The sequence below is a fragment of the Schistocerca gregaria genome, chromosome 3 (genome assembly GCF_023897955.1).
Source record: "Schistocerca gregaria isolate iqSchGreg1 chromosome 3, iqSchGreg1.2, whole genome shotgun sequence".
In the NCBI taxonomy this organism is placed as follows: domain Eukaryota; kingdom Metazoa; phylum Arthropoda; class Insecta; order Orthoptera; family Acrididae; genus Schistocerca; species Schistocerca gregaria.
The window spans coordinates 256,407,647-256,422,934 of record NC_064922.1 but is presented as its reverse complement, the minus strand read 5'-3'; the positions used below and the strand labels follow the sequence as shown (position 1 = coordinate 256,422,934).

The following is a 15,288-nucleotide window of genomic DNA, read 5'->3' as shown; positions in this document are numbered from 1 at the left end:
TAAAATGAAATATGTCTTGCAGTACTACATTTTATAAAAATTCCTATAGGTTACTCCTTATAATAATGTCTGAATGTTGTACATTTGACTGTCAGTGAAACAGGTCTTTGTTTTTTTGTCACAAAAATGCGAAGTGTCTATTGAATGACAAAAACAAACATTTTTTCTTGCGCCAGCTACACCGGACAAAGGAAAAATTGATGCAGTCAGGCACTTCGCACTAAACACTAGTCTTATTTAGACAGGACTGGTATGGAGTCAGAGACGGTCCCGGCCGCTGTTGTGCATATTGTGCTTCACACCAGGCATCCTTGATCAATTCGTAAAGCATGACGAAGAAAACTGGCATTGCACAAGTGGCCGGAGCTTAAAGAATACTGTTCCGCTGATAAACCTGAAATGAGAGAAAGGTATCTGAAATTAGGTTGTCTGATAATTTCCTGGAAGATGCTTTCCACTATCGAAAAAAATTTTTATCGCTAGGTTGCATCGCACTGGTAGTTCCAGGCGGAATCCACATTACATCTACAGATTTTTCGTCGTCCTCCACAAAAACAGAGGCCTCGTTGTGTCCAGACCGTAAATCCAACAGTAGCAATAAATTAGTAGGTAGGAATACGTTTCGAACGAAATGTTGAAAATTATTCTTTCCCATTTCTCCAGATTTCGATATGTCGATTACAAGACTTTTGCAATAGATACGGGTTCCCAGGTAGATGCCGTGTTTCTTGACTTCCGCAAGGCGTTCGATACAGTTCCCCACAGTCGTTTAATGAACAAAGTAAGAGCATATGGACTATCAGACCAATTGTGTGATTGGATTGAGGAGTTCCTAGATAAGAGAACGCAGCATGTCATTCTCAATGCAGAGAACTCTTCCGAAGTAAGAGTTATTTCAGGTGTGCCGCAGGGGAGTGTCATAGGACCGTTGCTATTCACAATATACATAAATGACCTGGTGGATGACATCGGAAGTTCACTGAGGCTTTTTGCAGATGATGCTGTGGTGTATCGAGAGGTTGTAACAATGGAAAATTGTACTGAAATGCAGGAGGATCTGCAGCGAATTGACGCATGGTGTAGGGAATGGAAATTGAATCTCAATGTGGACAAGTGTAATGCGCTGCGAATACATAGAAAGATAGATCCCTTATCATTTAGCTGCAATATAGCAGGTCAGCAACTGGAAGCAGTTAATTCCATAAATTATCTGGGAGTACGCATTAGGAGTGATTTAAAATGGAATGATCATATAAAGTTGATCGTCGGCAAAGCAGATGCCAGACTGAGATTCATTGGAAGAATCCTAAGGAAATGCAATCCGAAAACAAAGGAAGTAGGTTACAGTACGCTTGTTCACCCAGTGCTTGAATACTGCTCAGCAGTGTGGGATCCGAACCAGATAGGGTTGATAGAAGAGATAGAGAAGATCCTACGGAGAGCAGCGCGCTTCGTTACAGGATCATTTAGTAATTGTGAAAGCGTTACGGAGATGATAGATAAACTCCAGTGGAAGACTCTGCAGGATAGACGCTCGGTAGCTAGGTATGGGCTTTTGTTAAAGTTTCGAGAACATACCTTCACCGAAGAGTCAAGCAGTATATTGCTCCCTCCTACGTATATCTCGCGAAGAGACCATGAGGATAAAATCAAAGAGATTAGAGCCCACACAGAAGCATACCGACAATCCTTCTTTCCACGAACAATACGAGACTGGAATAGAAGGGAGAACCGATAGAGGTACTCAGGGTACCCTCCGCCACACACTGGCAGGTGGCTTGCGGAGTATCGATGTAGATGTAGAAATAGTCAGTTTTTTTTAATTTTTGGTCCTAATTTGCCTTGCGATTCTTGGAGACAGATTTACAGCTGCGGAAACAGTAAACCACTCATACTTATCACTGGCGTTATCGTATATGAATGTGTCATTGCACTCATTGAGTGGGCAACTGACTCCGTCTTTTTTCTATAGCATTGTCTATCACTGGCAGCTGCTCTACACGTTTACTCGGTAATTTTGCGACTTCCTATTCTGTACGATTTCTTGAACCTGCGTAGCCAAGTCGACGAAGCCTGGAAATTAACAATGTTCATGTCAGATGTAATTCGGAGGGCCCAGTCTCCTTGGTCTCCATCGGTAACGAGCAGTTTTAAATCTTTCGAACAGTCTTTCATACAGATGGTTTCGGGTTTCCGTTTGGCGCATTACACCATGGAATTCATTCTTCCATTTGTACAGTTTACGCTCTGGTTTTACAAAACGAAAACGCCTTTGCACACTGTGTAGCTTCATGCGTTTTTTCCTTCCTTCGTTTAACTGATATTTCCCTGCCTTTTCTTTGTCGCTGAAAGCTGTTGCAGTACGGGCCTTTTTAGGCTTGGAAGGTATTCTTCTTCAGAACTGTTAGTAGCGCAACTGACGTCGTCCGAACAACAATTCATGGAACCGTCACATTTATTTCCTATTTGTTGTAATGTATCCACAATTTCAAACGAAATGTCGATATCACTCGAATGAACGTCAAGGAAATCAACTAAAAAATGACAGATATGTACGTCCTCAGGAGAAATAGGTGATTCTGGCTGCAAACTACGTTCTTCATATTTCATCATTGCTAAATGGAGAACGTTAGTTGGATTCCACATTACTATCAAACTGGAAGAACAAAAAGGGTAATATTAGCAGGCATGCTTTACGTAAGCCCAATAAATATTAATTCAGCTTTGTCTATATTCTCTACACTTAGCAATACTGCAATAAACAACTGATTATTTGTAATGGATGTTACTTGGGTGGCTAATTCGAGAGAATAGTAACTGTGTACGCCGCGCGGGATTAGCCGAGCGGTCTTAGGCGCTGCAGTCATGGACTGTGCGGCTGGTCCCGACGGAGATTCGAGTCCTCCGTCGGGCATGGGTGTGTGTGTGTGTGTGTGTGTGTGTGTGTGTGTGTGTGTGTGTGTTTGTCCTTAGGATAATTTAGGCTAAGTAGTGTGTAAGCTTAGGGACTGATGACCTTAGCAGTTGAGTCCCATAAGATTTCACACACATTTGAACATTTTTTAGTAACTGTGTACTGTCGTGTCAGGGAAACTATCAACGAACGTTAACCTGAAATGTCCTATACAAATTGCGATCGAATTGTGTCGTGTTTCCTGTTTACAGAAGTATCGCCGACCTTGGCTGCGCGTGTGTGTGTGTGTGTGTGTGTGTGTGTGTGTGTGTGTGTGTGCCTCGTTGCGCATGAGCAGTTTCTACAGCACCAGTAGTATTGTACATCTCTCCCGCCGTTACGAATCTGGATATTTTCAGTCACTTTTTAAAAAAAATACAGTACTTGCAGTGCCTCTTAGCAGCTAAAATTTTTACAGTACATTTCTTGCGTTGTCTTCTTCCTGTGTAAAAGAAATCAGGGTAGGTTTCGACATGTTTAATTGGACCGTTCCCTGCTAGTAGTAATAGTGGTGATCTACAGTAATGCGAGGTATGAATACCTCAAAAGCGAAGTATACTGGACTTTCCAGTATGTTTTCCGACCTCACTAGATTTAGGTTCATAATCCACCACTGCTTCTCTTCCTGTCAGAAGCTCACATATACAGGAATCTATAGTCTACTTGCTGCATGCTATAGTCCTCAGTTTCCTTTCCCCTCCATCGATCAAAGTACTGTTGCCCTGTTGTTTGGGAAATAAGTTGCACACCTACGCTTGGTCCTTATTTTATTTATTTATCTTTCGTTCTTTTCTATATTTTTTGCGGTCGCAGTCCCATTCTCAAGCAATCATTCCTACGATTGCCAACAGGCTGCGATCCGACATCACCAATGATCACACAGAGCTGATATATAGCTTACAAAACATACATGTCGCGAAAAGACTATGAAAGGAAAATTAATGGCGAAGTGACACTGGAAATGCTTCGCTACAAACCGCTTCTGCTGAGTATCCTTGTTTTGTTTATTTACAGGGGCCACAGAACCCGTGAGCAGGTGCGAGACCTGCCGCCTGGAGGATGCGCCCACTTCCGTCTGCGAGCTTCCCTTGGCGACCGCCACAGCCCCTGGGGCGCCACCTTCGCCGCTAACACAACAGGTGGGCGACTCACAAAACTTCAAAACGAAGCAGTGCACAGCTAAAGTGCGATACAGATGCTGAGAACTCTCCTAGATGCCTGGCAGTGAACTTCGAATACGGGAAAATAAGTCGCGAAAATCCCCATTCTTGCGTTTAGAAATAAGATTGGTAGCGTATTTTTAATTTAAATTTTATGACTGGGCCTTGTATTGTAGTAGTAAAGTGCGTGTCTGGAAACGTTTTTGTGACCTTGCAAAGCGATAAACTCGAGAAACCTCAATCAGAAACTAAAATTAACTTCTCGTAACTAGAGTTCACGGTGAAACGAAATTTTTTTTAATGACATCGTCGTTGCCTTATGACTGTTACACTATTTAGTCATGACACCCAATATTGCAATTTCGACCCTGTGGCCATTTTCAAGTTGGAAATAACTGTACTTTAGCACATATCAAAACCTAAAACTCAACTGATATGACGTTTATGTATGTAAGACACGTTTTAGGTTCTGACATCTGCTGAAGTGCAATATGTGCAGTTGATAAAGGCCACATGGTCAATTTCGCTATAGTGAGCTGCAGAAATAAATAATTTTACAGGTAAAAGTTGACTGCTACTTTAACATCTTTGTTGTAATCATAGAGTACAAGCCGACTGGAGTGGCCGAGCGGTTCTAGGCGCTACAGTCTGGAACTGCGCGACCGCTACGGTCGCAGGTTCGAATTCTGCCTCGGCCATGGATGTGTGTGATATCCTTAGTTTAGTTACGTTTAAGTAGTTCTAAGTTTTAGGGGACTGATGACCTCAGATGTTACTTCCTATAGTGCTTAGAGCCATTTGAACCATTTTTTTCACTTCCATACGACACTGATTAAGGACGATGTTTGTTACTAGCGACCCTCTTTGCCAGCGCTAGTCTGCTTTTTATGTCCTTCTTGTTTCGTACATCATGTGTTATTTTACTCCCAAGTTAGCAGAACCCTGTAACTTCATCAACATCGTGGTCTCCAATTTTGAGGTGAAGTTTATCGATAGTTCATTTCTTCTGCTCTTCGTTACTTTCGTTTTCCTTCATTTTACTTTTTAGCGATGTTTTTTACTCATGAGACTGTTTATGTCATTCAACATGTCCTGTATTTCTTCTTCACTTTCGATGTGGCAAGTTCATTCCATTCAACACGTCCTGTATTTCTTCTTTCCTTTCACTGGAGACAGCAATGTCATCAGCGATTGTTGCCACTGATATCCTTTAACCCTGAATTTTAATCCTATTCTTGTGTCTCTCTCTTATATCCGTCGTTGCTTCCTCGATGTGTAGACTGAACAGCAGGGATGGTAGACTGCACCCCTCTCTTACACATTTTTTAATCCGAGGCGCTTTGTTTTTAGTCTTCCATCCTTATTGTTCCTACTTGGTTTTATTCATTTTGTATATTGTCCTTCTCTCTTTGTAGCTTACTCAAAATTTTCTCAGTATTTCGAACGCCTAGCACCATTATTAGCTATCTATCGCTTTTTCAGGTCGATAAATCCTATGTATGTGGCCTTTTTTTTTAAAAAAAAATTCCGCTATCAATAGCAACGTCAGATATGCCTCTGTGGTATCCTTACTTTTCCGAAAGCCAAACTGATCATCACCTAACAAACTTTTTATTCGCTTTCTTATACTCCTTCCTACAATCTATTAATGGTTCCTTCAGCCTTGAATCAAACGCTTTTCCTATCCATTTCCCCGTTAACTTTGGCTTCACTTGGCATAGCATCCCACGTTACACACCTTCACGCTTCCAACAACTGCTCGCCTCTACGAAATATTCCTCGTGACATCCATTCTCACCGGACCACAATACGCGTTACAACCCGTACCTTTTCATCTCTTTCAACTTCTGGTATTCTCTTCCGCTTGCAGCTTGTAGCGTAACAAGAGCAAAGAACCTTTTCACCACAACATGTACTGCTATTGGCAGTCCGTCAGACACACAGCTGTGAGCTACCAGTAGGATAGACACCGAAGAGTCAAAGAAACTGGTACACCTGCATAATATCATATAGGGCCCCTGCGAACACGCAGAATTCCGCAACACGACGTGGCATGGACATGACTAATGCCTGAAGTAGTGCTGGAGGGAATTGTCACCATGAATCCTGCAGGATTCATGGTGGGGTTGGGATCTCTTCTGAACAGCACATTGCAAGGCATCACAGATATGCTCAGTAATGATCATATCGGGAAATTTGGTGGTCCTGGAGCCACTCTGTAGTAATTCTCGACGTGTGGGGCATCGCATTGGCTTGCTGTTACTGTCCAAGTCTGTCGGAATGCGCAATTGACATGAATGAGTGCAGGTGATCAAACGGCGCACGCCCAACACCATTACAGAGCCTCCATCAGCTTGAATAGTCCCCTGCTGACCTGAGGGGTCCATGGATTCGTGAAATTGTCTCCTTAGCCGTACACGTCCATCTGCTCGATACGATTTGGAACGAGACTCGTCCGACCAGACAACATGTTTCCAGTCATCAACAGTTCAAGGTCGGTGTTGATAGGCTCAGGCGAGGCGTAAAGCTTTGTGTCCTGCTGTCGTCAAGGGTACACGATGGGCCTTCGGCTCCACAAGCCCATATCGATGATGTTTCGTTGAATGGTTCGCACCCTGACAGTTGTCGATGGCCCAGCACTGAAATCTGCAGCAGTTTGCGGAAGGGCTGCACTTCTGTTAGGTTGAACGATTCTCTTCAATCGTTGTTGGTTCCGTTGTTGCAGCATCTTTCTCCGGCCGCAGCGATGTCGGAAATTGAACTCGTGAAATTGTCGCACGGGACAATCCCCAGTTCCTCGCTACCTCGGAGATGCTGTGTCCCATCGCTCGTGCGCCGACTACAACACCACATTCAAACTCACTTAAACCTTGATAACCTGCCATTATAGCAGTAGTACGCGATCTAAAAACTGCGCCAGACACTTGTCTTATAGAGGCGTTGCCGACCGCAGCGCCGTATTCTGTCCGTTCACATATGCCTGTATTTGAAAGCGCATGCCTATACCAGTTTCTTTGACGCTTTAGCGTATTTGTCCATAACGTGATCATTCGCTGTTGCAGAGGACCAGGTGGCGGTGGTGAAACTGGAGCGTGCAGTGTCTGCTGGCAAGACGGCCGTCGTCAAGAAAGTGCTCGCATCAAGGTAAACCCTCGTACTTCCAAGTAATAAACACAAAAATATTTTCTGTTAATCTTAATATTCCCCACTTCTAATAAAACGTTTCGAGAAGTGCTACCCGTCAGAATCCAGTAAATCTCAGAAAGAATATATGGTAGTTCCATCACGATGTTGTATTCCTTGACTTTCGGAAGACGTTCGACCAGTCTGTACTGGCGCCCAATGAAAAATTTGTGAGTTTGAAGGAATACCAGACCTACTTTAGTATTGGAAGCAATTATCCCCAGAGCACAGCATGTCATTCTTAATAGAGATATCTTCAGACATAAAAATAACTTTGGGTGTATTCCAAGGAAGTGATATGGAATCATTACTGCTCATAGTATATATGAATGAACGGGTCAATAATATGAGAAGTTCCATGAGGCTGTCCACGGATGTTGCAGATGTATAAACGGAAATGCTAGAATACTTTGGCGAAACGCAGATGATCGACGCGTAGTATAGAACAGGCAATTGGCCCCAATCATAAAAAAATTTAATATATTTCACATAAATAGGTGCAAAAGTACGTTGTTGTTTGAGGGTTGTTGTGGAGGAGGAGACCAGACAGTGAGGTCATCGGTCTCAGCGGATTAGGGAAGGACGGGGAAGGAAGTCGGCCGTGCCCTTTCAAAGGAACTATCCCGGCATTTGCCTGGAACGATTAAGGGAAATCACGGGAAAACGTAAATCAGGATGGTCGGACGCGGGATTGAACTGTCGTCCTCCCGAATGGGAGTCCAGTGCGCTAACCACTGCGCCACCACGCTCGGTCGTTATTGTTTGATTAAACGATTGTCGAATAATCAGTGGAAACAGTCAATCCATTAAGAACGGACAGACTTTAAAAAAAAGTTACAGATTATTGTGACTGGCCAAGTAACTTTTATTGAATGCTAGAAGAATACAGTTCCAAGTAACACAGACACATGGCACTTTTTCAGTGTGGTCACCACGTTTGTGTAATGAATGGTCGGAAGGTTTTACCAACTGGTCAGTTCCTCATACAGAAATCCGCTCCTTGTTTACGGAACCATTCTAGGTCCGCTCAAATTTCCCACCCTGTCCCCCACTCAAGATGTTCTTTCAGCTTGCCGAGGATATGCAAATGACGTGCTCCAAGATCTGCACTTTTCGATCAGCTTCACCCACTATTCTTTGAGGTTTCGGGATTGCAGCCGCATCACGTTGACTTCTTGCCGCACTACCTCGGCTGACAACTATCCAGCCATCTTCAGGTGAGTGATCGTCATTGGAGACTTCTAGATATCGATAGAGAACGCTCCTGTGACGGCAGCCAATGCGCATGCGTTTCTGAGCCAGTTTTTGCTACAAAACCGACACCAGGAACTAGCACTTACCCCACCCCGCTCGCCCTGCTATGACCGCTTCTGATTCCCCCACCAGAGTGATGGCCAACTGTGCCACTGTTGACACCATTAAGTGCACAACCACCATTCAAATTGCCTCCACCTCACACATGGGGCCTGCCTTCCATCACCTCCCAATCCAACCAGTCCCTCACTCCTCCGTATTTGTACTCTTTCCCCACTGTGTGGCGACACCTGTCGCCAGTAGACAGCTCATTCCACCATGGACACCTCTACTACCACCATCATTTACTCCTCCCCTTCCCCTGCACCCACCGTTACCTCCTGGAATGCCTCCTCTGGGCTTCAACCGTCTACTCCACCTCCCCTCCTCACAGTCTCTTCCCATTCTATCTCCTCTCCACCCCTTCATCCCCACCTGTATGCTGCTCCTGTGCCAGCTCATGCTCCTGTGCCTGCTCATGCTTGTGCTCCTGCTGCTCCTCCTCCCCATGCTCCTGGTCCTGCCCCCCCCTCCCACCACTACCACTCTTCGAGAAGACTTACCCCACCCCGCTCGCCCTGCTATGACCGCTTCTGATTCCCCCACCAGAGTGATGGCCAACTGTGCCACTGTTGACACCATTAAGTGCACAACCACCATTCAAATTGCCTCCACCTCACACATGGGGCCTGCCTTCCATCACCTCCCAATCCAACCAGTCCCTCACTCCTCCACCCAGGCCACACCACCAAAAAAAAAAAAAAAACCCAGGCACTCAAGTGGCAATGTTGTCTCCACCACCTCCTCCAAAAAAACCACCACCCATCTCTCTTCCTTCTGACCCCCCATGGACACCAACCCTCCTCCCACATCCCCAGCCCCTGCCCTGTATGCCTTTGTCTTTGCCAACCCCGATCCTAAATTCCTCACTGCCCACAGCCTCACTCTCAAAATCTGTAAATACATTCCCAGTGCCCCTATTGCCCAACTTATCCCCCAGAGAGCCTCTGTCCTCACCAAACCCCCTCTCCCTCTTCCCATGCTGATCTTCTCTGGAAACTTCCCTGCATCACCTTTGGCCCACATGCATCACTCGTCACTTTCCTTAACCCCTCGTGTCCTTGTCAGCCCCAACCCTCCCATCGTCCTCCAACCCTCACTGCTGTGATCAGCCCTGTGGTCATGGAGGCGGATGTTTTGCGGAAATGAATGGCCACCCCACCCTGGAAATCCTCTAAGCCCGCCGTATCTACAACACCTACAGCCCTGTCTTCCTTGTACATGTACTTACAGAGTATGCCTCCTTCATACAACACATCCTCACTCAAGGAGCCCTTATTTTCCACTGTCGCCACCCCATTCCCTCCTCAATCCTACTGGTGGCACCACTGTCTTCTCTACAACAGCCACCTCACCCAAAACTGCAAGAACCGCCCCCACCCCCACCTGCCCCCACTGTAAAGCCTCCCACTTCCTTGAACAGTGTCCTAACCTCACCTCTTCTCCTTCCTGCAACATCTGCAATCAACCCCACCTCACCTACTCCTCCAAATGCAAAGCCAAAACCCCCTCCCACCAACTCTGAGTTCACTCTCCCCAGCCCAATTGACCAGCCCATCCACCTCAACAATTCCCTCCACCCTCCCCCTATGGCTGAAGATATCATCCCATTCCTGACAATTGTCCAGAATATCCACCCCTGCCAACACCCCCACACCCTCCAGGAGATCTCTCTGCCACCTGATCTATTTTACATTTGAATACCTACACCACCTACTTCCACTTTCCCTTCACCCACCTAGACCCCCTCATTTAAGCCCCTCTCTCTTCCTGCCTCTGCTCCCCCCCTTGCATCATTGCATGTCAACAATATTGTCTCCTATGCCTAAACATTCACTTCCTCCCTGCCAACAAATAATTCTTCATACACACCCTCCCCAGCACCAGATCAACTCCTTCATCCTTAATGAAACCTTCCTCCAACTTCACCATGTTGTCTGCACCTCTCCTTATCACCTTCACTACACTGACAACCTCCTTCCCCTCACATGAGGTGAGGTTGCTATTGGCCATCTCAATCATATGCCTGTCCAGCCTGCACAATGACCCAATGAAACACCTTCTCGTCACCATCTTATTTCCCTCCCTCACTGTCACCTGTGCCACTATCTATGTCCGTGCCATAGCTCCTCACCTCTATGACTTAATTTTCATGTTGACCATACTTCTCCTCCTATGTGATTGCTGCCAACCCCACCATCCATAGCTGTGATCCTGCCATCCTTCGATGGTGACGTTTCTTGCCACCCTCTCCCATGGCACACCGCCCTGAAAGTAATTCCACCCCAGATATCGTCCTCACTTTCCCCAACCACCTTGGTCATATCACTGCAGCGTCCTCGACCCCATTGGTAGTGACCACCTCCCTATTCTTCTCACCATCTCCTCCGCCCATCAGCCCCCTCCTGCCCCCCCACCCTGCTGCCCTTTGCAGTCCTCTGTCCTTGACTACCACCACGCTGACTGGGATGCCTACTGGGAATCCATTGCCTCACAGGTCAAAAGCCACCCCCTTACCTTTCATCAGCCTGCTAACATCACCCATGCCTCTTCCTTCCACCAGCAGACCACCACTGACAGTGTGGAGGCCTACATTCCTATCAGACTCATCCAACCTCTCTGCCCTACACTTCCTCCATAGGTTGTCCTTCTCTGTGAATCCCACAGGATCTACTGTTCCTTCCTCCACACTCGAGACTGGGATACACTCATCCACCACTGGCAATTACAACTATACACCCAAAACCTCCTCATAGTAAAGAAACGCCGGGACTGGTGCCAGATGTGTACACCCTTCAACTCCACCTTCCCTTTCAACTCCTCCAAGTACTGGCTTGCCTGTCACTGCCTTACTGGTAGCCATTCCACCCCGCATTACCGTCTTCTCCACAACAACCACCCCTTCCCTGACAATTTCAGTAAAGCTAACCATTTTGCTTCCCATCTCTCCGAGGTCTTCTCCATTCCTGATGGTTCCATTCCTGATGGTCCCCATTTTGATTAACGGTTCCATTCCTGATGGTCCCCATTTTGATTACTCCTTCTTCCCTGCCATCCTTGAACACACTGATACCTATGTCACACCACTTACACATAGTTTCGAGTTCTTGGATCAGTTACACCCTCTGACATTAACACTCCCATCACCACACACAACATCAAACTAGCCGTCCACTCCAAATGCAACACTACCCCTGGTCACGATGGTGTCGCCTATCCCTGCCTCAAGGAATCAACCCTCTCTACTTCCTGGCTGCCTCCTCTCTACCAACTTTTAGCCTGACCTGTGGAAGACTTCCCATATCCTGCTCTTCCCTAAACCCAACAACCTACCCCCCTCCTCTGACACCTCCTCCTATTGTCCCATTTGCCTCATCTCCATGTTCAGTAAGGTCTTCGAGTCCCTGCCCTCCCACTGTATTCATCACCACCTTAACCAGCGCCACCTCCTACCCATTATCCAGTGAAGCTTCTGGCCCTCCTTCTCCGTGATGCCCAGCTCCTTAACCTTAGCAATCTTCTTTCCCTCAACTGTCGCTCAGCTATCTTTGTTTCCTTTGATCTCCAGAACACCTATGGCTGTGTCTGACATCCCAGGCTCCTCTTTAAGCTCCAGACCTATGCTCAACCCATCAATTTCGACCATCTCGTTGCTTCTTTGCTCTCGCATCGTCTCTCCTATGTCACTGTCCACAATACCAACACCTTTACTTTCTATTCCACTGCCGGCGAGCCACAAGGCTCCATACTTTTCCCCATCCTCTTTCTCCTATGTACTGCAGATGCCCAAACCTGCCTTCCAATTTGCTGATGACCCTGCCTTCCTGGCCCTTCATACTACCTTTCAATGGTCCCAATGTACTCTTCAAACTCACCTCGACCAGTTCACCACCTGGTGCAACCAATGGCTCCTTCGCATCAACCCTTCCAAGACCCAGGCAATCACCATAGGTTGTACCACCCACTCCTTTTGGCTCCACAATTCTTACCTCACAATTTATGGTCGTTGTATCCACCTCTCTCCTACCCTGAAATACCTTAGCTTCACCATCAACTGTCACCTCACCACGACTCCCTGATCTCCTTACGATCGAATACAAAGCCCACAATAGACGCCTCCTGAAACTCTTGTCCAGCCAGACATGGGGACTGCATCCTTCCACCATCCTTCACACCTACAAATCCTTGACCTGCCCCATCCTTTGTTATGCTAATGTCACATGGATTTCTGCCTCTCCCAGATTCCTTCCACCATTCTTCACACCTACAAATCCTTGACCCCCCCCATCCTTTGTTATGCTAGCGTCACTTGGATTTCTGCCTCTCCCAGATTCTACAAAGCCTTCCAAATCCTAGAACGCCATGCACTCCACCTTGCCTTCCATATCTGTCATCCGTCCCCCACACAAATCCTCTGTGACCTCATCCCCTTCCCACATCTTCATCTTTTCCTTGAACACATCTGCACCCTGCACATCATCTGCCAACTCAATCCACCCTGGTGTCATGTATCCTCTCTAGTTCCAGCCTGTTTACACACCTTTACCATTGTGCCTGCCCTCTCTCCATCTCCACATCACCTGTCGCAACAGAACTTCCAGCACCTATCCCTCTTGGATGATGAGCTCTGCCCTGATCTCTACCCCTCCTACCAACTCAGAATAACCCCCACCTTCCCCCCTCGTGTTCCAAAGAGCTCCTTCTCCCTCCTATTCCCTTCCCCTCATCAGTTTTCTCCTCTGTCCTCTGCCCACCTCCCTTTCCAGTGCACACCTACTGTGTCTCTACGCTCCCACCTGACTTGCCTTCCCTCTCCATCTCCCACCCCACCCATCTCCTGCCCTTGGTGCACACCCCGATCCCCTTCTCTTTTCATCTGACCCCTGTCAGCACCCCACCGCCTCTGCTCCCTCCTGTCCTCTCTTTTCCCTCCTCTCAGGCCTCCACTCGCACGGCATGTCCCTTCTAGCAGTTTTTACTCTTCATAGTGTGTGCTCTGTCTTGTGCAATGGTTTTTAAATGTCATTGTTCTGGTGTATTTTAATACTGTGGCCAACCTTTAACTTGCACGTTTGACTTTAGTGTTTTTTATGTGCTACACAAATCGCCAACTGTGTTTTTAACTATGTGTGGAGTTTTTTCACTGTCCCATATGAACGTCTCTGTTTACATGTATATTTTGACCCCCACTGTCTCCCCCTTTATCGCCTTTTGTATCTATCGTTTCCATCCTTTTATTAAGTGTATCACTCGGTTGTTGATGAGCTGCAGGTTGTGCCACTGCCAGCCCTCCCTTGCCCACATGGGGCAGCGGAATTAAATCATAATAAAGAAAGAAAAACTAGCACTCTCCAGCGGCGGACAATCACCTGAAGGTGGCTGGACAGTTTATTGTCGCAAGAAGTCAATGTGATCTGGCTGTAATCCCGAAACCTCATAGAATATTCAGTAAAAAAATGGCTCTGAGCACTATGGGACTTAACATCTGAGGCCATCAGTCCCCTAGAACTTACAACTACTTAAACCTAACTAAGCTAAGGACATCACACACATCCATGCCCGAGGCAGGATTCGAACCTGCGACTGTAGCGGTAGCGCGATTCCAGACTGAAGCACCTAGAACCGCTCGGCTACAGCGGCTGGGAATATTCAGTACAGATTCACAGCATCAGCCTTGGACAAATTGTTAGTACTATTTCACTAAGCTGGGGCGTGATGTTGTATTTAGTCCATACCGCCAGAATTTTGCGGTGAATCTGTGTCCTGCTTAGACATTTTGTCCACATGTATTGTATTATTCTGCGTACTTCAACTTCGGAGTACATTTCCATTTGCCACGCTACATTTGGACACTGTAAGGCACCGGTTAAAATTACGACAGGAGAACTGTGTCTGCAGGACAGTCAGAACTTGTAGGCTCTTCTGACAATGTGCCCAACTTGTTGCGCAATAGTCTTAGCATGGGACGACATGTGTAACTTACTTTCTGAAGTCACTACGTATCTGCAAATAGCCGTACGAACGATTTAAAGTGGAACAACCACATAAAAGTAACAGTGTGTGAGGCAAACGTCGAAGTGAGATTCGCTGGAGGAAGTGTAATCCATGCATGTTTGTGCTTCCCCCTACGTATATCTCACGGAAATGTCAAGAAGGTAAAAGCAGTGAGAACTGAGCTTCCCGCTAGAACAGTAAAGAGAGGAAATGGAAGTGATTAACGAAGAACACTAAATACTATTAAGTAGCTTTTGGAATATACGTAGTGGTAGATGGGGAATCTCACTTAAGAAAAGGGGAAGATGCTACAGGGAGTGACGAAACAAACAGATGGCGTTACGTCGATTAACCATGTCCAAATTTATGCTGCGTATGTGTGCGTGTTATTCCAATGTAATATCGTCCCTACGTACTGTCTCATGTTTCAGGGATATTTGTCTACTAAGCATAAGAGCCCTGTAAATTTCGCAGTGACAACCTGGAAGCTAATTGCGGTTAATTTCTTGAAGTGCAAGAAAGATGTGGAACATTGAACTATTATTTCTATCAAATTGTTCCCCCATCTTCAATCAAGGAAAGTCTGGCAACTACCAGCCTAGCCAATAGCCCTATATGCGAAATAATAATAGAACAGCAAGCTAA

General features: G+C 46.3%; 1 protein-coding gene across 1 annotated transcript in view; it reads left to right on the top strand.

Moving 5' to 3' along the window:
• Nucleotides 1–15,288, top strand: part of LOC126355829 (fibronectin type 3 and ankyrin repeat domains protein 1-like) — a 187,008-nt gene that overhangs the window by 96,602 nt on the left and 75,118 nt on the right. Inside the window, exons 4-5 of the mRNA XM_050006277.1 lie at nucleotides 3,968–4,092; nucleotides 7,176–7,257. Of these exons, the coding sequence (XP_049862234.1) occupies nucleotides 3,968–4,092; nucleotides 7,176–7,257 (207 nt within the window). The remainder of the gene's footprint in view (nucleotides 1–3,967; nucleotides 4,093–7,175; nucleotides 7,258–15,288) is intronic.